The 27,171-nt window shown below is 42.3% G+C and overlaps 1 protein-coding gene across 3 annotated transcripts in view; it reads left to right on the top strand.

Annotated features, from left to right (window-relative positions):
- The window catches only part of IGF2BP2 (insulin like growth factor 2 mRNA binding protein 2), an 85,366-nt gene that overhangs the window by 25,095 nt on the left and 33,100 nt on the right, over positions 1–27,171 (top strand). For all 3 annotated transcript variants that reach the window (XM_061636528.1, XM_061636529.1, XM_061636530.1), the window contains exon 3: positions 22,516–22,564. In XM_061636528.1, the coding sequence (XP_061492512.1) occupies positions 22,516–22,564 (49 nt within the window). The remainder of the gene's footprint in view (positions 1–22,515; positions 22,565–27,171) is intronic.

Genomic DNA, 27,171 nt, shown 5'->3' with positions numbered 1-27,171 from the left:
TGTGAGCAAATGCTTGAAATGTAATTTCTTATTTTTTTGTTTTATTTAATTTAATTTGTTTTTAATTTTAGCATATTTATGGTCTCCTCCCTTCCTGTTGAATGGTCAGAATTGTGACCCAAACAGACGCCAAGGTTAGCAAAATATGTATAGTAGCACCTATAGAAGGATCAATCTGTCATTATTAGCAGGATAAGAGCTGCACTATGTTTTCCCAAACATTTTGCTTGAATGGTCGTGTGTGTGAGAGGGAGAGGGAAGGGAGAGAGATGGAATTAGGGATGTTTTACATGTGACTTGGATGTAGTTCCAATGTAGGGGTACAAGCAAACATCAAGATATGTGAGAAGTACAGTGCTAACACATGTGCTGGTGACGAAGTAACATTCTTGCACTGTAAAACTCCATGTTGTCTACCCTGTGTGAGTCTATCCTAGGGTTGTCATATTCCAGTTCCACAAATCCGGGCGGGCTAATTTGCATATTATTTGCATATTATGCAAACATTTGCATATTAATGTTTGGATTGTCCAGTTGTTTTGTTTTTGTGCCTAGGAATTACCACCAAAAACTGGGGAAAGATGTGAGAAATCTTTTTTTAAAAAAATTACATTTTCAGCCTTAAATGCCTAGACTCTAGTTTCCAACACTATGGATTGATTGATTAAGAGGATTTATATCCTACCCTTCTGCTGTTAAAAACAGAGCTCAGGACAGCTTACAAATATAATAAAAACAATAAAAATACACAATCAATATAAAAACACAATAAAAACACAAAATAGCAACAAACATAAAGTAAGTCAGGGCAACAGTACGGTTAACCATTACATATACGATATATTTCAGAGATGTGGTGGGTGGAGAAAAACAAGAAGCCAAAATGTTAGAAAAAGGAGTCTTTCACACCACATGCTCAGTTCTAAATACCGTAGCAGCAAGTTTTACAAGTTCCTCCAGTATTCCACTGGTGCAGGCACTCAGACATTCAAAGTATCTGTATGTTTCTTAGGTTTTATTTATTTATTGGATTTTATTTATTGAATTTATTAGTTGCCCATCTGGCTGGCTGTCCAGCCACTCTGGGCGACGTACAAAATAGGCGCATAATACCTAGACATTAAAAAACTAAAAACAATGAAGATAAAATCTAGCCAGCCCCAAAAGCCTGCCTGAAGAGCCAGGTCTTCAAGGCCTGCCGGAAACTCATCATGGAAGGAGCATGGCGGAGATCACTTGGAAGGGAGTTCCACAGGTTGGGGGCCACAACTGAAAAAGCCCTCTCTCTAGTTCTCACCAGTTTGGCTGTTTTGACTGATGGGATGGAGAGAAGGTCTTTTGAGGCTGAGCTTGTTGGGCGGCATACCTGATGATGCTGGAGGCGCTCCTTTAGATAGACTGGGCCGAAACCGTATAGGGATTTAAAGGTCAAAACCAACACCTTGAATTGGGCTTTGCTTAGCTCAAAATTTCTTCTCCCTTTGATCAACCACATCTACACAGGTTCCACCTCCCTACTCAAAATGAAACTGGGCCTGGAAGTGTGCAACAGCCCCACACATACCTTGCTAATTAGATTACCAATGCCAGGATGTCTGTCTTATCGACTACTCTCCTGCTCCCCCCCCCCCCCCGGGCATCATGAAAGACCCAGTCCTGGATGTGAAAGTTGGACAGTGAAAAAAGCAGATAGGAGAAAAATCAACTCATTTGAAATGTGGTGCTGGAGGAGAGCTTTGCGCATACCATGGACTGCAAAAAAGACAAATAATTGGGTGTTAGAACAAATTAAACCAGAACGATCACTAGAAGCTAAAATGATGAAACTAAGGTTATCATACTTTGGACACATAATGAGAAGACCTGATTCACCAGAAAAGACAATAATGCTGGGAAAAACAGAAGGGAGTAGAAAAAGAGGAAGACCAAACAAGAGATGGATTGATTCCATAAAGGAAGCCACAGACCTGAACTTACAAGATCTGAACAGGGTGGTTCATGACAGATGCTCTTGGAGGTCGCTGATTCATAGGGTCTCCATAAGTCATAGTCTACTTGAAGGCACATAACAACAACAACCTCTTCAAAGTACTGATAAGCCTCTTGTTTTAATTAAAATAATAATTATAAATTCTTGCTCTTATCACTAATGGGAGTTAATTATCTTGCATATGCCCATAGTAAATTTTCAGATACTTTCAGACCCTCAGCAATTTTCAAGTGGTCTATGTAGAAGAAAAGTTTGGGAACCCCTGGTATGAGACATCTGCTTATGGCCCTATGCTGCTCTCACCCTGCATTTAGGTGCCTGGGATGCTTGCATGTGGACATACTTCCTTATAATTATGGAAAGTGATTCTTAATAAGTCTCCAGACACAAAGTTACATAGGTATTTATCAGTTGTTTAGTAGAAAATTCAGAAGTGCAGAGTCCCTTCATGATAGTTGCAGCCACGTACGCCCTTTTTTGCTCCTGGATTAAGAATGAGATTTTTGTTAATGCATTCTCTCACAACAACAAACATCTCTAGGAGCCAATCAGCATGTAAGTGGAGAGAGTTGGCTCTAATCAGCAGGAAAGGCAAGGAAGCATATTAGAAGACTCTTCTCAGTGACTAACGCACTCCCTTTTCATGCTGATTGTAGGATGCTTGAAGACATAGGGACCCTGCTCCCAAAAAAGCAGAGGAACTAAGACCCCCTGGGCGACTACACTCCTGATGCTTATGGACATGACCATAAAATATTTTGTGACGTGCAAGTTCGATATGACATTATTTATTAAGTGTGTTTAGGATTACACTGATGGCATTCCCAAATATGTACTTTCACACAGACCGGTTTTCCATAACACAATGTTCGTCCAAGCCTCCACACTTGGGGGGGGGGCACTACTTGCACACCCCTTCCATAAGCACATCAAAGTTGGATACACACCTGAACCAAGACCCAGACAACAGGGCACTCAAAACAAAAAGGTAATTACAGTGGCTGAGTAGATCTTGTATGTTGGTTATACTGACTGGGCAGCCACTGTCCTTCATATTTTACAAAATACTTTTTCCTATACAAAGATTAAATTTCTGTGGATGAAAAAGTAATATATGAAGTGGTCTCAATAGTGAGAAAGGTAAACAAGTGAATGGTGATTCAAATGTTTTTCATTCTCACGTTATGAAGCTAGCTGCCAGATGATGTATCACCTTCCCTACGCATGCAGCGTAGACGGAAAAAACAGCACCCAAGCCACCATTCAATACGTGCACGTGTTCTTTCCAACATGAATCTACAGGTCTCAAAAAGTAATGTGTGACAAAAGTCCTCAAACACCTTATAACATGCCTCAGACATGGTCTCTTGTTCTACCAGCATGCCTTCACACCATCACTTTGCCAAAACATAAGGATAGGTAAATTGCTTTTAGGGGGGTTCACAATTATGATTTCCTATTTACTTAATCTAAAAATATTTAAAATACATAAAAACAGCCAGGGAAAGATATTGGAGAAATATAAAATAAATACAAATAAAAAAGGGGGGGGAGGTGAAGAGACCTTAAATGTGCTACTCACCATCTCTCAGCCTATCCTCCCCTCACGATGAAAACAATGGAGAACCATGACCACCTCCAGGAAGAAGGGCACACTTAAAATGTAGAGGAAAAAATCATCTACAACCATAGTGTGAAATCAAATACTTATTGGGACACAGTATGAAGAAATATTGATATAAACATGACTCTCAAATATGTTTATGAATTACACAGTCTGTAAATATATTTATAGTGCAATCCAATGTTTGCTTACTCAGAAGCAAGTCCCAATGTATTCAGTGGGGCTTACTCAAACTGGGAAGTGTGCAGAGAACTACAGCCTCAAGTGATAAGGAACTTGTTCTTTCAACTTGTTCTTTTAAGTTGAGACCTTATCCCAGTCTGAGTCTGTGTTGGAATTGCTTTTTAATATTTTTTAAGCCTTTTCTTTTTTTAAAAAAGATTTTTTTTAAAGCTTTGAAAATATTTTCAAAGATGTTTTAATATATTTTGAAGTCTGTTTTTTATGTTTTAAAGTGCTTTTAGTGCTTTTGTTTGCCACCCTGGGCTCCTACTGGGAGGAAGGGTGGGATATAAATCAAATAATAAATAAATAAACTTCATTCACCCAACCCAAAATTCAGAATCATACCTCTTTAGGCTGTTTTCCAACTGTTTATTCTTGCTTTATGGTTATTGGATTTTAAAGGGATTTATTTCTTATTGTGAGTTGCCTTGGTTTCCCAACCCTACATCACAGGGTTGTTGGAAAGACTGCATACACACACACACACTGCAGATGTATGAATACATACAGCCCATATAATAGTTTATTGTCAAACCAGTTGGTCATTGCAGAAAAATCAGTATTAGTTTTTTAAAAATCAGTATTAGTTTCCTACAGAATAAAAACTGTAATACCTGCCTATTTGCTTTAAAATAGGACTGGAGGGGGGACAGAAATAGTTAGAACACAAACACAATTCTCTTTTACATTCACTCAAAAGTCCTATTAATTTACAGCACATTCATAACCATGTCTACTCAAAAGTAAGTCCTATTGAATTCAATGGGATTTACTCTGGGCATATGGGATTAGCATGCTTTTACCCCCACAAAAGCAAGTATTGGGAAGGTTTTGAAAACACTGCCCAGGATCTGACTCCTGCACACAAGAGGGGAAAAAAACTGAAATGTATATACTTACCCAATTTATGAGATTTTCAGATAAATGGGGGGGGGGGACACCATTATTTTCTGGCATCGTAATGAGGTTTTCTAGACACTGCCCAGGTCAACCAAACTGGCTTCACACTGATTGGCTGCAATCCTCAACGGGCGGGGTTAGACTGAGCTACGAAGTGCTATAAGGTACAGATTTGTTTTAAAAAAAGATTTAACAGTGGGGGGGTTGGCTGATGTTTTTATGTATATCTTGAGAACTGGACCACCTAGAAACTTAATTTTTTAAAAAATTAAAGCTGAGAATCCGGGCCACCTAAGGGGCTAAACTGGTGCCGGGTGGCATGCAAAGAATCTGGGTAAAACCCGGCTAACCAGGCAATATGGCAACCCTAGTCTATCCATAAAAGAACAACATATATAAAGCGATTCTTAACAGCAAGGAGCAGGTTGTACCTGGGCTTCTCTTGTCCCCATAAGATAGCATAGAGCTTGAATAGCATACCAGAGGTATGTCCTGCGGTTCATTCGCCTTTATTGGATTATTACAGGTTATACTTAGTACGCGTGGGGCTGCATGCAGTTAGTGGAAGGTGAAGAGAACTGAGGAGACTGCACCTACCACAGGTAGTGATGTGCATGTTTAAGTGAGCTTCTGCTACTCAGATATACTGCCTCTGAATGTGAAGGCTCCATTTAGCTGTCCAGAATTAAGAGGCAATGTTATGGTCGATGATTGTAATTAATCTAATTCAAATTCTATCCTAAGTGGTAATTTAGAAACGTGCTTTGCTGTTACTGTGGATTATAGACTCGCTTTGTCTATTCTGCTTCATTTTCTGGTCCTGTCCACTGAATCCCATCATGATTAGATTTGCTTGGGTTTGTTAATAGATAAATTAACATTTACAGAGTCCCTCAGTTTGGATTCAGGCAAAGCTTGTTATATCAGAGCACTGTAGTATTACTATCAGGCTAGGAGTTTTGTCAAGTGAGGCCACATCATGATTAGATTTGCTTGGGTTTGTTAATAGATAAATTAACATTTACAGAGTTCCTCAGTTTGGATTCATGCAAAGCTTGTTATATCAGAGCACTGTAGTATTACTATCAGGCTAGGAGTTTTGTCAAGTGAGGCGCTGGGACAAATGTCCATCTAACGATCAGCTGCCAAATGTGTGGATTCAACGCAAATGCTATTTATAGTTACAATGAATGTGATTTTTTAAAAAAATCTATGCCTTCATGTGTTGAAACAATAGGCTGTCTGCCCTCTTGTGGTAGTCACTGTCAACAGTGCTGAACTAGATGGAGCCTTGTTCTGACTCTCTATAACAGCCTTTCCCAACCAGTGTGCCTCCAGATGTTGTTGGACCACAACTCCCATCAGCCTCAGCCAGCGTTGCCAATGCTCAGGAAGATGGGAGTTGTGATCCAACAACATCTGGAGGCACACTGGTTGGGAAAGGCTGCTCTATAAGGTAGTCTCCTGTGTTCCTATTTTGGAGTCCCATCCTCCAAGCAAGTGCTTGCATGTTTTTTGAATTCTGGGGGAGGGAGATGTTGGAATTGCAGCTGTATGAAGAAAGAGGGGTGCTGTTAAGGCTTATCAATAGATGGGTGTGTGTGCTTTGCTTTTGCAGAATAAAGGGAAGGGATGCTTTGGGGTTGTGGGGAGTTGCTCCGTTGTGATTAGAGTTGTTTACTGAAAGGTGTGTTTTGATCACATACTCAGGGCCACACATCTGTATTTGCCACATTTTATTCACTTTTCCCAGTATGCATAGGAATTTGTGTTATGGCTAAGGGCATACCTAGCAGGCCTTTGCTACTTCTGCGTACCTCTGTGTTAGTGCTGGGGCTCCCCCAAAGCTGGCTGTCTTTTTTTTAAAGTACTTTTTGTACTATAGAGCATCCATTTGTTTCTCTGTTTCTCCCCACCCCCTTCCACTGTTTTGTCACTTCTTCCTCTGCCCTGCATATATCCATTGAGTATTCCAGAGCTAAATAATTATGTCTTAGAAATCTTGATCTCAGACTGTCTGACTTTATCACATGCATGATGCAAACTTCAATCAATCAATCAATATTCAATCAGTCTCATATGGACCTATGCCTTACTCTGAGCACTAGTAAAGTATTTGTATGTAACATGTGCAGTGTTCTTCAAAGTGATTGATCCAGATTATTTTCCTTATCTGCATTGCCACCAAACTGAAAAGTTTTTTAAAAAACTCACTTTTCTGCTCCACTTGCGATGCAGTAAAACTCAAACCATTAATTGTTAAGTCGTTGTCGTTGTCTCCCCCCCCCCATTTTCTGCAGCAGTTTCATCAGTTTCCAACTTTTCCTGGAGGCCTTAGTTATCTTTTTTTTTTTTTAATAACAATTTTGCTTTACTGGTTTATTTTAAGATTCTCTTTTCACACCATGTAATCTGTGCTACTGCAGACTTTGTAAGAGAAGCTGACAGGAGGCTGAAGTGTGGAACAAATACACTTTAACAGTGTGCGACTCTTTACTACTAATGATTTTAAAATGGCTGCTGCCTTGTTTCAGTTCTCTGTCATTGTTATTCAGAATTGCTTCCCTCCATTGTCAGGTTAGAAGGATGATGTGTGATCTTATTCAGGAGGTGGCTCAGTTCACATGTTTGGAGGTTGAGTTCTTTATATCCGTGATTTATTGCTGCCCATTCCTGATCCAGTGATAGGTGCCACGGGATATCTCAAGCTTTTCTTTGTCCTCCCATACTAGGCATTGTGTTCCTTTGTATGTGTGGGGAAACATCTGTATGTGATAGGAGCAGAAGTTTCACTGTAGTACTTCTTATTTAGTGTAATGCAGTGATGGGAGATCTGTGGCCCTCCAAATGTTGTTGGACTAGAACTCCCATCATTCTAACCACTGGCCATACTGGCTCAGGCTGATGGGAGTTAGGAGCACCACAGGTTCCCTAATCCCGGTGGAGTGGAAATGTTACCAAGTTCTCCCATAACACATAGGCTACATATATGTGTTGCATAGTATGAAGAACTTGGAGAAGCTTAGGCTAAACATTGGCAACTAATGTACTAATTTATTACTTGTAGGCTTGTTTGTTTTGGCAAACCTTTGGGAAGGAGTGAGTGGGGTAGTCTTGGGATGATTTGGAGCTATGGGTGGTTTGGGTGGTGTTCTAATGTGGTAGGTTGTGCTTGTTTGCTTTTCATATTTTGCTGCTGGCTGAGTAATGGGAAGCATGCTTGAGGAGAGTTTATTGATCCATTTGATCTGATGCTAAAACAGGTGCTTTCAGTGTTTTCCTGCCTTGCTCGGAGCCTTGAAGCATCTCCTTGGTGATGCAGATGGACTCATGGCTGCACTTTGATATTGGTGTTGTATTTCCACTGCTGTGGAGCATGTGAGTCAGGCTAAACTTGTAAGCCATAATGCTGAATGTTAAGACTATAGAAAATACATCCACTTGAATTAGCAGTACCAAAGCTATACAAACATTTTGGCTGTGTTGGTCTTTAGCTAATTCTCTACTAATTTTTCTCTCTTCCATCTTCATTTCTGCTCTCCTTTCTTGTCTCTTCTATGCCCCTTCACTTGCCAGGCTAATAGCAAGCTCGGTTATTCACAGTGGTAGCTGGTGCCCATTGTGACTGGTATGGTGGAAGGCTGGGAGGCCAACAACAAGGCAGGACCAACTAATTCTAGTTGTCCCCATCCTTCTCCCTGCTAAGCTGGACAAGGGCAATACTAAGGAAGAGGAAACTAACAGGCAGTGCCCCCCCCCGCAGACTGTTTGTAAATAAGAAGGCAGGTAGATAGGGGCTGACTGAGCGCAGACTGAGGTGGGTGGGGCAGTGCCCCATTTGCCCTAATAGAGCAACCTCCACTGGTTATTCGGAACACCTTTCCCCCTTTTTTCTCCTACTGTAGCAGGCCAAGCATGTGTGGCCTTGACTGCACTGGGCTGGTCCATTGTCAACATCATTTCAAAACAGTGCCATTACCCTGATGTGTTTAAGCTTTGCATAGACACCAAACTGAGATATGCAGCTTTTGCTGATGATAAAATGTTTCCGCAACACATATTTCAAAATGAAACTACATCAAGCGGGTAACTGATGGAGCTTTTGAAAATGCTTCCTCAGACAAATTTAAGGTAAACTAGTGGTGAATCCCTAGTTTAAGCTCTGAAGTGATTTCTGGATTGAAACAATGGGATTCAACATATACTCCAGAGACATTTCTGTTGCTGTGGTAGTTATGGCACTGATATTCTTATTTATTTATTTTTATTACATTTATATCCCACCTTTCCTCTAAGGAGCTCAAGGTGACATACAAACATCTCTAGGCGCTTCCAGATGACCTGTTTATTGAGCATTCATCCTAATTTATTTGCAGGGAGATTCTGATTTGTTTGTGGGATGTTAGATGGTGTGTCAAAGTGTTATCCCACACTTTTCAGTTTGTTTCCCCATCACATTCCTTTTAAAAAAAATCCAATCTTTTGGGGCAGTGGGCTTGTTGTGCAAGACTTCCCAGTCAAGGATAATTGTGTAACCTAAATTTGCTGGCATGTGATTGAATCCCCTCTGAAAATAGCTAAAGTCTGGAAGTATCCATAAACATTTCCAGGGCTGCCTAGTTTCTTTGCAAGGAAGAAAATACAACGAACATTTTTCAAAGTCAATAGACGCATGGCGGTCAGGAATTAAATTGCATATGGTATCATTTGTTTTATGTATTGGAGGGTTGAAAAATGAACTGAAAATCTACCAGGCATATCTTAACACATGGAAACCACTATTGGAAAGTAGTAGTATTAGTTAAAGTGCCTAATTTTTTTTAATGCATCCTACAAAAATTAAGAAAACAACAGAGGTTGTATAACTGAATGGAGCCTAATAGACATGGTACGAAATGGAAAAAAGGGATCAGGAGGGAAAAGGCAATGAAGCAAATTCAGGCCACCAGTTCATGACCAAATGGATTGGCTACTGAGGAAACTAGGGTTGCCAGGTCAGAAGCATCCCAAACCCTGAGATTTCAGGGGCAGACCCTAATGATGTCATGGGGCGGGCCCTAGTGATGTCATAGTGGGTGGCCATAGTGATGTCATTAAGCATAATACATTAAGCATCAACCACAGTTGCTTGGAGCATACTACTCAAACAAAAAAATTATCTGATTGGAAATTAAGATAGAAATCTTAGCTAAATGAGGGAGTTTCTAGGTCCAATTTAAGTGACGGGATCATACCTTCTCACCTGCTTAGAGAGCTTGGGTAAGGAACATTTAATCTAGCCTACTTGCTTCTGGCAAGAAGGTTTAAGTGCGCTTAGGCCTGGCTAGTCACCAGAAAGCCACTGTAGGAAGAAGGGAGCCTAATGTTGTGGAGATGTTAGATGGGACACTCAGGAGTAAAGATGGATGCCCCTGAAGGCTGCAATTCTAAACACACTTACTAAGGGACTAAGCCCCATAGAACTGAACAGGACTTGCTTCTGAGTAGATATTGTTAGGATTGTGCTGTTGGTAAGGCTTGACTAGGGATCCTCTGCAACAATATCCATATCAAAGCAGGGTTGGCAACCCCCTGCCTTGAATTGAATGCCCTGCCTGCATTGTAACATAGCTGCTCCAAACATCTTTACAGACTTTTCTCTGCAGAGAGAGGTATGAGAAATGAGTAAGAATTAAGAAGATTCTTTACTCTTTCCTGCCTACTCTGTGGGCTGCTATAAACTCACTTTGACGGCCAACCAATTCCAGTGAGTAATAATTGACAGAGAAAACACACATGGTTTGGTCTACCTTCACAGGCAATAGATTGGGAACAACAGCACTTGAAGCCACACTTCCCAGTGTGTGAATTGTCTTTTAGCGCTATTGGGCAAGAAACAAACCATCATGCAAATAACAAGGTGCATCATCAAGGGGGTTGAGCTAAGCAGATCGAACCACTGTTGTTGCTTCTATGGATATAAGGGAGTAAGGTCAGAGGTAAATTAAATGCAAATAGAAAAACAAAAACAAAAGACCTGACCCAGGGCTGCAGTTAGTGCAGAATGCTGTGGCACAATTGCTAACATGAGTGAGACCGTATCAGCATATAATACCTCTGCTCTGAAATCTGCACTGGCTGCCGATTTGCTACCAGGCCAAGTTCAAGGTGTGCTTTCCATGTTATGGGTGCCGCATAGTACTTGTTCTGCTCTTGTAAGAAATCAGTCCTTTAGTGTGGCAGTACCTACACTTTGGAACTCCCTGCCTATTTACATTAGGCAGGTGCTTTCATTGTACTCATTTTGGCGCCTGCTAAAAACATTTTTGTTTGCGCAAGCCTACCCAGACATTTATATCTGTTTTTAACTCATTGGTTTTATTATTTGGAATGTTTTTAAATGCCTGTCTTTAACTGTTTTTGCCAATAATTTTATTGTTTTAATTCCTGCTATAAACCACGTTGAGGTTTTTTTATAATAAAGCAGTATATAAATGTTGTAAATAAAATAAATAAATAAATTTCAGAGTCACTGTGGCCCTTGGGTCTTTTTCCTCTTTTGTACCGAGTCAGGCCATTTGGTACCATCTTAGGTCAGTACTGATGACATGGACTAGCATTGGCTCTCCAGGATTCAAGGCAGTAGTCTCTTCCAGAGATGAATTTTGGACCTTTGCATGCAAAGCATGTGCCCTACCACTGAGCTACAGCTCTTTTTTAAAAAACGTATCTTTAAAATTGTTCTTTTCAATTCACTAATGAATGCACAGCATACTAGGGCAGATCCACACCATGCATTTAAAGCACATTCAACATTTGAAGCACATGAATCCCACTACAGAATTCTGGGAAATGTAGTTTATTAAAGGTGGTGGGAACTATGACTGTGAGGGGGAAACTTCACTTCCCAGGATTCTTTAGGGGAAGTAATGTGCTTTAAATGCGAGTTGGACGTACTTTAAATGTATCATGTGGATCTGCATTACTTCATAAACTTTGCCTACGTATAAATCATTTTAATTAAATTTAAAAATGAAAATAAGCTATAAAGTTTACCTGGTGACCATGGGCTAGGCACCATCTCTCAGCCTAATCTGCACCTCAGTGTGAAAACAACAGAGGGGGACCATGACCACCCCAAGGAAGAAGGGCACACTTAAAACGTAGATAAAATAATCATTTGTAAATAATAATTTACAACCATAGTGTGAAATCAGATACATATCAAGACATAGTATGAAGAAGTATTTATATAGGCGTGAATGTCAAAGATGTTTATTATTTACACTCAGAAGTAAGTCCCAATGTATTCAGCGGGGCTTACTCAGACAGGGAAGCATGCACAGGACTGCAGTTCAGGGATAAGGAACTTTACTCATCCAATCCAAAATTCAGAATCATGCGTTAAGCTGCTTTGCAACTGTTTTATACTTGTTTTATGGTTATTGAATTTTAAATGGCTTTATTTCTTGTGAGCTGCCTTGGTTTCCAACCCTACTTCACAGGGTTGTTGGAAAGACTCCATACACACACACACACACACACACACACACACACACACACACACACACACACACACACACACACACACACACACACACACACACACACACACACACACACACACACACACACTAGAGATGTAAAAATTCATACACCCCATATAATAGTTTATTGTCAAAACTAGTTGGCCATTGCAGAACATTTTTTAAAAAATAAATAAATATTAGTTTCCTGCAAAATAAAAGCAGTGACACCTAAGTAAGCCCTGCCTAACTGCTTTAAAAAAAAGGATTGGAGGGGGAGAGAAAGATTTACAACACAATCCATTTCTATGTTCACTCAAAAGTCCCATAATTTTGAGCACAATCCTAACTACATCTACTCAAAAGTAAGTCCTACTGAATTCAGTGAGGTTAGCTCCCAGGAATGTCAAATTAGCATTGCAGCTTTACTCCCGGAAAAGCTTCATATTGGGAAGGTTTTCAAAGCAGGTTATGAATAAGACAAATACACTGCCGTCTTCCAGTAAAATTTAAACTTGTTTGACTCCTTAATTTAAAAAGTATAACACTGCAGCATGTACACTTCTTAAAACTTCTGTTCAAAAATTATTTGAAAGATAAAATGTATAATATGCCATTTTTGCAAGTAATTAAAAAACCTTGCATGTATACTTTTATGCCTACTAAAATCCTGCTATGATCTTCTGTTGTAGTACAATCCTATGCATATTTACTCACAAGCAAGTCCTAACCTGTACAGAAAAAGTACTCTTTATGCTGCTGAAAGCTATATATTTACTGAATTCCTGATGTGAGACAAGCAGGAAAAGGAAACTGTTCTCAGGATATGAAATGAGGTTTAGCTCTTGCTGTTGACAGTCACAACCATGACTTCACTTATTAGCTAAAAACCTGAAAGGGCAGGGATTAGAGCAGAAATTAGAGCAACTAACAGAAGTTGGGGGGGGGCTGACATTTTGGTTTTTATCTTTTCAACCAGACCACCTAGAAAGTTAATTTTCTTTTAAAACCGCCCAGAGAGCTTCGGCTATGGGGCGGTATATAAATACAATAAATAAATAAATTAATAAATAAAAATGAAATGTAAGAGTTTGGAGATTAAGGTGACTCACCTGGAGAGGACCCCCACAAACCAGAGTCTCCGGCCAAAAACTGGACATCCGGTAACCCTAGAGGAAACCAGTTGTGGGAGAGGAGGCAGCAAGTGGCTGTTGGTCCCAGCCAAGCCAATGGAGCTGGTTGTGATGTCTCACATCTCTCTGTTCTGAAGACAGGTGAAGTAGGCCTCTAAAGGTTTGGGGCTCTGTGTGAGAGGAATGGGTACATTGGGCCATTTCCTCCATTGTAGCAGATAACTAGAAGTGGTCTATATTTCCCCTCACATAGGAATCCATGGCAGGATTAAAGTTCAATGAATGATTGAAAGAAAATTTGAATTGCCACTGGCTTCACACTGCAGCGTTTGCATGAGTGTTTCTGTCACAATATTAATGTATTTTCCATTGTTTGGATATGTTTGATTTCAGAGAAAATGAAAGTGGAACCTGAGATTTCATTGCAGGCTGCACTTGGGTTCCAATTTTACTGTTAACTGCTGTTAGGGAAAACTAGAATGCAGTTCCCTGAATGTACTGCTGCTGTCAGAGAGAGGATGCAATTGTGGGAAGTTAAATTGGCTGCAGAACCTACAGGGAAGTTAAACTCACTTTTTGTAATGGGCTAGAATAACAATAGTAAATATTAACAGAAAGTAACTGGAGTGCCACATAATGGTTGGAGTGGTAACTGTATAAGATTCATAATGAATGTGCCTATATGTTATGGGGTGGCGGAATATTTAACAACCTACCTGTGGTCACAGTTGAGCCTTAATATTCTCTTTAATTTTCCTGTTCCCAAGCGTGAGAAACAGGAGTTTCAGCAGAATAGCTGCTCACTCCTGTTTACTTGTGCCAAGGCATAAGGGGAGGTCACTTACAGAACTTCTCTGTTGCTGTTCACCCTGGTGGGGTGGGATTTAAAGAGCCTTCTGCTTACATGTGCAGGAGAAAGTGGCCGAGGTACCTAATAAGGGTACCTCATGGATCAAAGGTTACACTAAGGCCATATGGGAAGCTCTTTCAGGGCTGGGTTAAACCCCTCCACTGCCTTTTGCCTAATGTTGGAATAATAGGTGCTTTGAAATCAAAGACAGGCCTTGGGATGTTCTAATTCAGGGGGGGGAATCTGTGATCCTCCAGATATTGCTGGACTAAACACCCATCATTCTGTACTATTGGCCATGCTGTCTGGGGCTGATGGGAACTGGAGTCCAACATCTGGAGGGCCAAAGGTTCTCTACCCTGTCCTGATTACACGTACCCTGATCTACACAGTCATGTATAATGAACACACATCTGCCTATTTTGCTATGTAAGCATGTGGTGGGAACTCATCACCGAGAGCACCATCCTGCTGCGTATTCTTGCAATGTGTTGTTTTGTCACATGGAAATGGTGTGGAACAGTGTTTCTGAAATGGTGGGCTGGGAGCCACTAGTAGACCTTGGGCCATTTTTTCAGGTGGTCCTCAGGGCCACAGCCTGCCCAGTGCCACCTCACTTGCCTGCCCTGCCCCCTAGTCATGCCATAGCCTTTTGGTTAGATCAGTGCCAGCACTGATAATTCCCTGAGTACAGGTGGCCGGCAGACAGAGAAGCTGGTGATGGGGGCAGAGGAATGAAGGAAAGTCTCCCTCCTCTGAGGGGAAAGGGCTAGAGGAGTTGTTGAGGAAATTAGAAAGAGAGATAAAAGGTTAATATTTATTATCAGTAAATAAACTGGGAATAGAGAGGAAGGGGGGGCAAGAGAGGAAAGCTGACACAGGAGGAAGAACTGAATGTAACAGGACCAGGGAGGAGGGATGAAGAAACTGGGAGATTTTTCCTTTTTTGGCAGGGGAGGGGCAGGGTGAATAAGGCAAAGTTGAATGTGGAAGGAGAATGGGAGAGAAAACTACAGGAGATGGGTATGTATGAATGAATGAATGAGTCTTTATTTTTACCCCGCCCTTTTTCCAAAACTGGAACTCAGGGCGGCTTACAAATAAAAACTACACATAGGTAAAAAAATACAAAAATATACAATTAAAATAGAATTAAACTATTCGTAACATTAAAATCATGAAACATACTCTTAAGATACTAAAACAATTTAAAACATTAAGAATAGGACCATAGAACAATACAACAGACCTTATGAGGCCCTATCTTAAACATCTTCTAGTCCAAAAGCCTGTCGGAATAAGTCTTTGCCTGCCGATGGAAGGATAGCAAGGAAGGGGCCATTCGTGCTTCCCTAGGAAGAGAGTTCCAGAACCTGGGGGCAGCCACCAAGAAGACCCTATCTCGTGTCCCCACCAATCGCGCTTGCGAAGGTGTTGGGACTGAGAGAAGGGCCTCTCCTGAAGATCTCAGGGCCCGGGCAGGCTCATATGGGGAGATACGGTCTGACAAATAGCCTGGACCTAGGCCGTATAGAGCTTTATAGGTCAAAACCAGCAGTTTGAATTGTGACCAGAAACAAACTGGCAGCCAGTGGAGCTGTCGTAACAAGGGGGTTGTATGGTCCCTGTAACCAGCCCCAGTTAGCACTCTGGCTGCAGCTCTTTGTACCAGTTTAAGTTTCCGAACAGTCTTCAAAGGCAGCCCCACGTAGAGCGCGTTACAGTAATCTAAACGGGATGTAACTAAGGCATGCATCACTGTAAACAAATCAGGCATCTCCAGGAACGGGTGCAGCTGGCGCACCAGTCTTAGCTGGGCAAAAGCACTCCTGGCCACTGCAGAGACCTAGGCCTCCAAGTTCAAAGCTGAGTCCAGGAGCACACCCAAACTGCGAACCTGTGTCTTCAGGGGGAGTGTAACCCCATCCAGCACAGGCTGAATCTCTATTCCCTGATTTGCCTTTCGACTAACCAGGAGCACCTGTCTTGTCTGGATTTAATTTCAATTTGTTCGCCCTCATCCAGTCCATCACTGATGCCAGGCACCGGTTCAGGACCAGGATAGCTTCCTTGGCTTTAGGTGGAAAGGAAAAATAGAGTTGGGTGTCATCCGCATACTGATGACACCAAACCCCTGGACAACCTCACCCAGCGGTTTCATGTAGATGTTAAATAACATGGGGGACAAAACTGAGCCCTGAGGGACCCCATATGTCAACAGCCAAGGAGTCGAACAGGAATCCCCCAGCACCACCTTCTGGGTTCGTCCCTCCAGGAAGGAGCTGAGCCACCGCAACACAGTGCCCCCAAGTCCCATCCCGGCAAGGCGGCCCAGAAGGACACCATGGACGATGGTATCGAAAGCCGCTGAGAGGTCCAGTAGAACCAACAGGGACACACTCCCCCTGTCCAGCTCTCTGCGTAGGTCATCCACCAAGGCGACCAAAGCCGTCTCTGTCCCGTAGCCGGGCCTGAAACCAGACTGAAATGGGTCAAGATAATCCGTTTCATCCAAGAATCTCTGGAGCTGGGCAGCCACCACACACTCTATTACCTTACCCAGAAATGGAATGTTGGAGACTGGCCGATAATTACCCATTATAGAGGGATCCAGGGAGGGCTTTTTCAACAAAGGCCGTACAACTGCCTCTTTTAGGCACATTGGAATTCTGCCTTGTTATAAAGAGGCATTTACCACTCCCCTCACCCAGTTGGCCAGTCCCCCTCTGGCACTCTTAATGAGCCAGGAAGGGCAAGGGTCTAGAAAACATGTGGTGGCTCTCGCCTCTCCAAGGATCTTGTCCACATCCTCGGGCTGTACAAATGGAAAAGAATCCATTGTTATTGGACAAGCAGGAGCCAAGGTTACATCCCTTGAGACTGTATCAATATTAGCGTCCAAGTCAGAGCGAATCTGAGCGACTTTATCTGCAAAGTGCCATGCAAATTCTTGACAGCGGGCTGTTGAGTGGTCTATATTACCCTCTCGGGGGCCTGAATGTAAAAGACCCCTGACCACTCGAAACAGCTTCGCTGGACGGCTCCCTGCAGACGCAATGGTGGCAGAAAAGAAAAGTTTCTTCTTTGCCTGCACTCCCACGGCTCTAGCCCGTGTTCGGTCAGACTCGTTCCGAGTCTTCCGCCAATGTTGCTGTAGTCCCCGTCTTATTCGTTTCATTGCCACCAGCTCCCTGGTAAACCAAGGAGGTGTTTTGGCTCCACTCCGTGAGACGGGATGCTCCAGGGCAATTGTGTCCACCACCCTGGCCATTTCCCCATTCCAGAGGTCAACCAGGGCTTCGACAGAATCGCCTGCCGAGGTGACAGGAAAATCCCCAAGAGCCATCAGGAAACCATCCGGATCCATCAGTCTCCTTGGTAAGGGTACTTTGAGAGGCATGTGGTGGTGGGGTGTGAAAAATATAAAAGAAAAGAACCATTTTCCATCTAGATCCTCTGGTTCAGCAAATTATGCCTAAAATGGGGAGGCTGAGTCACAACAACCCCAAAGTGCATGTCTGCTCTTGGCTTGAGGAAGATGGATTAAGTATCAGTAGAAAGTGATGTCAGTAATTGCCAGCTGATTATGACAAACTCTGCCTGCATCTGCCACCATTTTGTGACTGGCCTCAGTAATTTTCAGCCAAGTGGGCCCTGGGGGTAGGGCATTTGAGAACCTCTGGTGTGGAGGATATAAGATTTCCTACAGGCAAGTAATATTTGTGCAAGGAATTACATGTCCTTTAGAATGGGCTGATTATTAGGAAATGGACAAAGTATGTTGTATCACTTTAGCAACATCCATGGCTTTTGCATCCCACTAATGACCTAGAACAGCCTTCCCCAACCTGGTGCCCTGCAGATGTTTTGGGTGTTTGGATTCATGCTTGCTGTGGCTGATGGGAGTTGTAGTCCAAAAAATCTGGAGGGCACCAGGTTGGGAAACGGTGAATTAGAAGTAATATCACATATTTCCTTTTAACACATGAGTGATCACTGCTTTTCATTGAAGGAGATGTAGTTGCAATAAATGAACTCAATTTTTTTTATTTTGAGGGTTTGAAAAATAATTTAATCTTTAATATACTGTACGTTGAGTGTTGCTGTGAATCTCCCACACTCTCCCCAAAACAACCCTGACCTGGCAACCCCCATTTTTCCTCGATAAGTGGACAGGCGTGTAGAGTGTAGAGAATATATTGTATCAACATTGTGTACATGTTTATTTTGATGTACATGTTTTTGAATCTGCAGTTTCCAAACATGTTCTTATGCATTGTTCACACATGGCAGTGTACATGGGCAGAAATGCTTTTCCAACTCCAATGTGTGAAGTAGCTCTGAACGTTAATGCTCCTGCACTTACTTAGTTTTACCTTTCTATTGTATACTCAAAATTTTGTGTGGACCTCTTGGCCTCTGTTCAGATAAACATTTGAAGGACCATTCACTGCTAGCAATAAGCTAGCTTATTTTAACACAATCATCATTTAACACAGCCAATGCAATCATCCATACTAAACCTCCAGGGCTTTAAGGCAGCACTCCACAAAGGCCTAGAGCAGGAGCAAACTAGATGAGGACAGTCTGTCCAACCTGAACACTCAGACCACTGTCTCCCTTCTGGCTGCTGTACGTTCTTCTCCAATAAAAAGGAAATGACTCACATTTACAAATGAGCAATGCAGCGGTTCCCGTGCTTCACTTAATTTCAGTCACTAATATCGCAATTAATAGAAAAGGAAAACAATCCTGGCACTCTTTAAAATCCCCTAATAGCCAGAGAGCTCTGAGGAATAGTCCTGTGTGGTCTGAAACACAAGAGGGAGTGGATAGCCCTCCCTTGCCTTCCTTAAATGAGGCCCTGGGGTAGAGATGTTTAGATAGCAGCCTAGTGGCTAGAATTATCTTTACCGGGTGTGGACTATAGCACCTTTTTTTCTAATTTGCTTATAACTCAAGTCTCTCTTTGGCTTTACTGCCTCTTTACTGTGACAATGCAAGCCACAATGTACTGCTCAAGCATAGTTTCTCCCTAATTTCAGAGTGCACATGCTTGATAAAACTCTTTCGGTTCTGGAGTATGTTCCACAGAGCAGCGCAATCCATTTGTAAGTAAAGTATTATATCATACCCAGCTTCTCCTTTGACCAATACAACATTTTGCTCTTAATGTAGGAAAATGAAGCGAATGTCTTGAGTATATCTGCTGGTTCAAGCTTGGGCTGATCACTAAGTGTGTAATCCTATACATACTTAACTAGGAGTATATTTCACAGAACTTAATAGGAATTACCTTTGTGCAGACCTGTCTGCGGTTGCATTGAAATTTATTCATATACTAATGAAAAAGTGGCTGATGAATTCAATAGACTGTTGCTTCTGGGGGACTTCCAACATCCATGCTGAGACCACTAGCTCTGGGACAGCTCAGGACTTCATGGCTGCCATGACAACCATAGGGCTCTAGATCTGATTTTCTCGACAGGACAGGAAGAGGGTGATCTGATTGTGGGGGATATTCATATCAGCTTCTTGTCATGGTCAAATAATCTCCTGTTGAGATTTAGACTTTCAGCTGCTTTGATCCTCTGCAGAGGTGGGGGACTTATTAGAATGATCTGCCCCCAGAGGCTGATGGATCCAATTGGTTTCCAGATGGCTCTGAATGATTTTCCAGCAATACCCAGGTGGCCTGCGCTGTTGAGACAATCACTCTTGAGCGCCCTCTCCCACTTGGTAGAATCCAGTTGGCTCCTTAGTACACAACAGAGCTTAGCGCAATGAAACAAGCTGGGAGACAGCTTGAATGCAAATGGAGAAAAACTCCAGAGAAATGCAATCAAACACTAAGTGCTCATTATCAAGCCTATTCAGTGGCAGTGAAGGTGGCAAAGAAGACATACCCATTGCTTCTATTACATCCTCACTGTGTCATCCAGCAGATCTTTTCTGGGTAGTGTGGGTCCTTTACAGTTTGGTCCAAAGGAGGTGGTGGAACCTATGGGGGCTTGCTGTGACTGGTTTGCAAAACACTTTGAGGATAAAACTACTTGCATCCGCCAGGACCTTGACTCCATTGTTAGAGCAGATGACCCTAAAGAGGTGTCGAGAGCACTGTTTAGTCCCATTGTGCTGGATAAGTTTCAATTGGCTTGAGGACATGGACAAGGCACTTGGCTCAGTACAGGCAACCACATGTGCTTGTGACCCTTGCCTATCATGGCTGATAAAAACTAGCAAGGAAGAGATGGATGGCTGGGCCAGGGAGGTGGTTAATGCCTCCTAGTGAGAGGGGGTGGTCCCCATCTGCCTAAAAGAGGCAGTGCTAAGACCACTCCTTAAGAAACCCTCCCTGGATCTGGAAAATCTAAATAATTATCAGGAGAGTTGCTAATGTCCCCTTCCTGGGCAAGGTTCTGTTGCACTTGGTTGCAGGCCAGATCTAGGCTCTCTTGGATTAAACTGATTTTTCTAGATCCATTTTAATCAGGGTTTAGAACTGGTTTTGGCACAGAAATTGCCTTGGCCGCCATGTATGATGACCTATGTCAGGAGAGAGATGGGGGAGTGTATTTCTATTAATCCTTCTTGATCTCTCAGCAGCTTTCAATACTGTCAACCATAATATTCTTCTGGAGCGGCTGTCCAAGTTGGGGGTGGATGGCACTATTTTGCAGTGGTTCCGGTCTTACTTGGATGGTCACACTCAGTGGGTGGTGCTTGGGGAGTATTTTTCAGTCTCGTAGAAGCTTCAGTGTGGGGTTCTGCAGGGTTCAATTTTATCCGCCATACTGTTTAACATCTACATGAAACCATTGAATGGGGTCATCCAGAGATTTGGAGTATGTTATCAGCAAGATGCTGACAAAACAACTCTGTCTCTCCTTTACATCTCCAGGTGTGGCAGTGGATGTGCTAGACTCATGTCTTGTCCTGGTGATGGACTGGATGAGAGCCAATAAACTGACGCTCAAGCAGTTGTAGATGTTAGTGGGTGGTTCCCTAGACCAGATGGAGGGCATGTGGTCGGATCTTGATGGGGATTACAAGTTCATAGCTTGGGGGTACTCCTGGATCCAATACTGTCACTTGAGACTCAAGTGGCCTTAATGGCGAAGAGTGCCTTCCATCTTCTTCAGCTGGTGACCCATCTACAACCCTATCTGGACAAGGATAGCCTGACTTCTGTTGTCTGCCCTCAGGTAACCTGTAGGCTAGAATACTATAATGTGTTATATGTGGGGATGCTTTGATGACAGTTTGAAAACTGCAGCTGGTGTGGAATTCAGCAGCCAAATTGCTTACCAGGGCAAGACAATCTCAGCACATAACACCAATTCTGAAACAACTGCACTGGTTACCAGTTAGTTTCTGGGCTCAATTAAAAGTGCTGGTTTTGACCTATAAATCTTTATATGGCCAGAACCCCGGTACCAAGGACCACCCCTCCCCACATGAATCAATCCAGCCCCTGCGTTCAACATCTGAGGCCCTTCATGTGCCCCCTCCAAGGGAGGTGCGGATGATGGCAACATGAGAGTGGGCCTTCTCAGTGGTGGCTCCCCACTTATGGAATGCTGTCTGCCAGAAGGCATGCCTTCGGCCATCATTATCTATTTTTAGGCACCAGGCAAAAACATTTCTCCTAGGCATTCAGCTCCTAATTTTGGAGGGCTTTTGGACAGCTCTTGATGATGTAGCCTCTTTTAGGTTGTTCCACTGCTGTTAAAGTTATGTATTTTTTTTTAATTTTTATTTTTTTTTGGTTTTTATACTAGTTTTAACTTTTTTAATGTTTGTAAGTTGCTTTGGGTTCACTTTTGTGAAGAAAAGCAGCTAAAAATTTTAATTTATTTAATAATAGCACACTTGAACTGTCGGGGCCTGATGCATTTTGGACTTTCCTTTTGTTGTTGTTTTGAAATGTGCAAATGGATTTCCTCCTGGATTAGGCTTGTGATGTTGATCTGTGCTTACTTGATGAGGCTGAGTTGTTGAGAATTTCAAACATTTCATGTGCTTCATATTTTGGAAGATGATGGATGGGGAAATTAAGGCTCCTCAGCTGCCTGGTTATGGTTAAGAAACAACTGGGGTGGGGTTGGGGAGTTTGCAAAAACCTTTGTCAGTGGTCACAGGTACTTTTCAGAGAACTAGGTTTAAAGGAGCTCACTGGGCTGTCCTAGTTGTCTCTCAGCTGAAGTTGCTGGTGTGCTATGTCAAGAAAGCTGTTTTTGTTTTATATACTCACATGATCTCTACTTTTGGGAACTGTATCTTTACAGGAGCAGGAAGATTCAGATCCGGAACATCCCCCCTCATTTACAATGGGAGGTAAGCTGACAGATGGTTTTATTATTTCCTGTTACCTCCTTTCCCATATCATCAGTCTATTTTCTTTCTTGTTTATGACATTTGGCTAGGCCACGCAGTGCATTGTTTTCTGAGCAGCTGACAACATCTAATAATACTGCATTTTATTAATGTTATAAAAAAGAAATTGCAGCATAAAAAAAATCCAACAGAGAAATAAACCTAGTTTTCCCACATGTGTAAAAACATACAGCATGTAAAGCAGTGGTTCAAAATGCTATGATCACAATTTTTAAAGGATCACAGCATCTCCATGCTAAAGTTATCCAGGGTGTTGTAGCTGGTCTCTTCCAGAGGATGAGGTCTTCATCGGTTGCCATTTCTCCATGGACTAGATGTCCTGTAGTTAAGGTCCTGTAGCCCTCCAAATGTTGTTGAACTCCCAGATCCCATTAGCCCCAGCATGGACAGTGGCCAGGGGTGATGAGAGTTGTAGTCTAGCCACATATGAAGGAACATAGTTTCTCCATCCCTGCATTACAGGTGGGATTGACATATATGCATACTGAAACACCTGAAGGGAGTTCAGTGTCCTCTACCTTGCAGGTGGGTTCTTTAGTCCCATACAGCTGTTAAAACTGGTGAATCAATTCCAGCAATCTGATTTTTCTTGTAAAAAAAAGAATACAACTGTGGACTGGCCTCCAACACCTATTATGAATATTCTTTCACAACTGTAGCATAAACATCCCTCAAATGCATACACACACAATCTAACAGGCATGCTATAGAAAATCGTAAACATCAAAATCTTACTACATAATTCTATCAGAATAATTCCTAAAAAAAACCTACCTGTTTCCCATCACCACTAACATGCAAAGGGCGCAAATCAAAACATTTCAAAAGGAAATACCAAAACTATCAGGAAGAATTCCTATAGCAAATCAATGAACAATTCCCAAAACACAGCTCCCACCCCCAAACCATGTAGTTGGCTGCATGGCCCTTTGTCTTGGGGCTTCATGACGTTTCTGGTTCAAGTTGATCTTTGTTGCTGCACGAAGGATCTTGGGACACTTCTCCAAGAACACATCTGCTGTCTCATCAGCACGCTGCAGAATGTAGTCATCTTTCTTCCACTTGATGCCCTGGAAAAAGTCTTTAGGCCAGTCCACTTTATTCCATGCCCTAAACAGTAAATCAAAGTCCTGCCACACCTGGAGGCATCTTCAGGACTAGCTGGCCTAGTCCACCCAAGTTGGCAGAAATAAATCTTCCTCTCTGTTCATTCTCACCATCTTCAGAGTAAATCAGGGGCCCAAACAGAGACAGGTAACTCTCTGAGTGCCTCTTGCCCTCAAAACTCATTGGACCCTGTGTGACCCTTGCTGCTGGAGCTTGCTTAAAGGCTGCACCTGCTATAGGAGCCAGATCCCACCCCGTAAGGCCATTATGGGGTACTCAAAGGGCAAAGTCATGCAAGAATTTTGTCTTACTCATTTCTCCAGGCACTGACAGCTCCTCTTGCACATGCACACATAGCTCTTCCTGCACTTTTTCTTCAACAGCAGGCACACATGGAGTAAAGAAATCTGTTAGCAGCAGCTCATCTCCAGCCTGTACTTTATTTTTCTCCAAGACACCTTCTTCTCCTTTTCCAGCCTGCCCTCCTTCAATTCTTGGGGCTTCACCTCCACCTTTCTGATTTGTTGACCACTGGCAGGCTCCTGGACAGTCAAAGCCTCTTCCATCTCTACCACTGACTGGGAAGGGGACATGTGATCAGGGCTCTCCTTCTGCATGCATCCTTTTGTACACAGCATGCATTTAAAGTACATCCCCCACAAAGAATCCTGGGAACTGTAGTTTGTTAAGGGTGCTGGGATTGTGGCTCTGTAAGGGGTAGACTATAGTTACCAGGCTTCTTTGGGGAGAAAATCTGCTTTAAATGTATGGTGTGTATGCAGCATCATTCTCTTTCCAGCCATTTGGCACAGTTGTTCATCCTTTAAAACTGATACTTTTTAATACGTTGCTGGTTGCTTGTTTTTTAATCTTTTTACTGTTTTTGTTTGCTGTTAGCTGCCATGGCCTGTCTCAGTGGAAAGGCAAGGTTTAAATGTTTATAATAAATAAATACATGGGGACAAAATCAGGGAAAAGGTTTATCATACAGATAGGACAGCTCAAAGTCCTCTTCTGGTAGCTTTCCCACATCCTAGCACAGGAATCCAGTGGAAGTTAGAACAATGTGATCCAAATAGTAAGTAATGTGTATTGTCCAGGTTTTGGGATGTGAAACACAGAGCAGCCTATATCAACAAGACAGAACATCTGGGTTCAGAACATCTGGGTCTAGACAAAAAATTATGAGCATTTGTCTGCTCCATTGATACCCTGCGCTGGGAAGGCCTGACTCTAGATTTTTCACCAGAATACACATGATGTAGTCCCAAGAGTTATGGAAAGATTTAACCAGAATGCACCTTTTTTGTGTGTGAACAAGTATTTTAGGGTACAGGAACATTTGAGGACAGGGATTCATATGCTGATTCTGCCAAATGTAAGGAGTAGAGTGCTTGCTTCATGCTGGGTGCAGAGCATCAGGAATGACTATGTAGTACTACTTGTTTTTCTTAGTCATCATCATTCCCACAAGAACGATGACAAGGCTCAGATTAGAAGGCCCACTTTGCTGCTTTGGTACAAAAGTTCATATGTTAGGAATATGACTCACTGGCAGTAAGTCAGATGGTTGAATTTTTGGTTTCAGGTGTTGGCTGAACAGGAAGCTTAAATGTTTAGTTCTGGGAAGGGGGCTTCCTGGCAATTTGTGCCTGTGACTCTTTAGGTAAGAAGAGTCACACTTCAGTGTTTCTGAAGGTTTCTTATTATGGCTATTAGTCAAGATGGCTTGGATGCATCCTTATAGAGTCATAAGGTAGAAACACACTAACCGTTCTGCCAGTTCTAATGTATCTTCACCTCTCTCTTGTGAAAATGGGGGCACACGACGTTAGTCAAACCCCGCTCCCTTTTTGTAAAACCTGGTGGGAGCAGCTTGTGTGTGTGTGTGTGTGTGTGTGTGTTTAATTCAGCTTCAAAGAGATTTTGCAACTGATCAACCCGCTCCCCTTCCAGGTGTGGCTAATGGAAATGTTTTGCTGTAGGTGACTAGTGTGTTCACAGCCATATTGTTGCAGGATACAGAGGAGGGACCTCTGATATCCTCTTATGTCCACTCTCATGCTCTGAAGCAAGACCTTTCATGACTGAATCTATCTGAATCATATCTGAATCTATATGCAGCATGTAGGAACTAGGGCCTCAGTAATGTGTAATTGTGTGAGACTTGCCTGTAAGACAAGAAATGATTTTAATATAACCTGCTTAAACAGCAAGTTGTATATTTAGTTGCTAAGACTGCAATCCAATACATGTCTACTCGGAAGTAAGCTCCATTGGGTTCAGTGTGCCTTATTTCCAGGTAAGTGTGTATTGGATTGCAGCCTGTCTCTGAGGTAATCCAAGTCACCTGAAGACATAAAGTGTTTGTATGATTCCATTGCTACGTTACAGCTCTTCACACCCTTCTTTTGAAGCATCCACTGTTGGCTATTGCTATAGAAAAGATGCTAGGTTAAATGGACAGGTATGCTGACATTGACTGGCAAATGGTATGTTTCTCCACACACTGCTCATCATGCTTCAGGTGGAGTGGGGAACCTGTGGCTCTGCAGATGTTGCTGGAGTACTACTCCCATCACCCCTGATCATTGCCCTTGTTGGCTGGGGCTGATGGGAGTTGAGCCCCCCAACTACATGTGGAAGGCCACAGGTTCCTCATTCCTGTGCTACCAAATACATTTCTGCAGCCAAGAGAAGGTCTCGTTCTGATTCTTGGTTGGTTCATTTGTCTAGCAATAGCTGTTTATTGAGGGAAGTCTTGGACTTTTTGTTAGGCTCTGCCTAACAATGCAGTTTTATGTTTGCAACTACACTAAATCCCTTTATTTCCGATCTCTATGTATGGATGTGAGAGTTGGACAGTGAAAAAAGAGGATAAGAGAAAAATCAACTCATTTGAAATTTGGTGTTGGAGGAGAGCTTTGCGGATACCATGGACTGAGAAAAAGACAAAGAATTTGGTGTTAGAACAAATTGAACCAGAACTATCACTAGAAGCTAAAATGATGAAACTGAGGTTATCATACTTTGGACACATAATGAGAAGACATGATTCATTAGAAAAGATAATAATGCTGGGAAAACAGAAGGGAGTAGAAAAAGAGGAAGGCCAAACAAGAGATGGATTGATTCCATAAAGGAAGCCACAGACCTGAACTTACAAGATCTGAACAGGGTGGTTCATGACAGATGCTCTTGGAGGTTGCTGATTCATAGGGTCGCCATAAGTCGTAGTTGACTTGGAGGCACATAACAACAACAACAACAAAGATCCCCTTAAACAAATGCTGGGAATAGTTCTAGCTGTACAAAGCCAAACCATATTGAGCCATTATTGCTTCTCTTGTGTGCAATCCATGATGCAACAACCCTCTCTTTTCATAAGATTGAAGCCTAAGAGGTATGCATTGATCACTATTTTGTTTTGCGGACAGTGT

Source organism: Rhineura floridana, chromosome 7 (genome assembly GCF_030035675.1).
Source record: "Rhineura floridana isolate rRhiFlo1 chromosome 7, rRhiFlo1.hap2, whole genome shotgun sequence".
Classification (NCBI taxonomy): Eukaryota; Metazoa; Chordata; class Lepidosauria; order Squamata; family Rhineuridae; genus Rhineura; species Rhineura floridana.
This window is presented reverse-complemented; position numbering and strand designations above follow the sequence as displayed.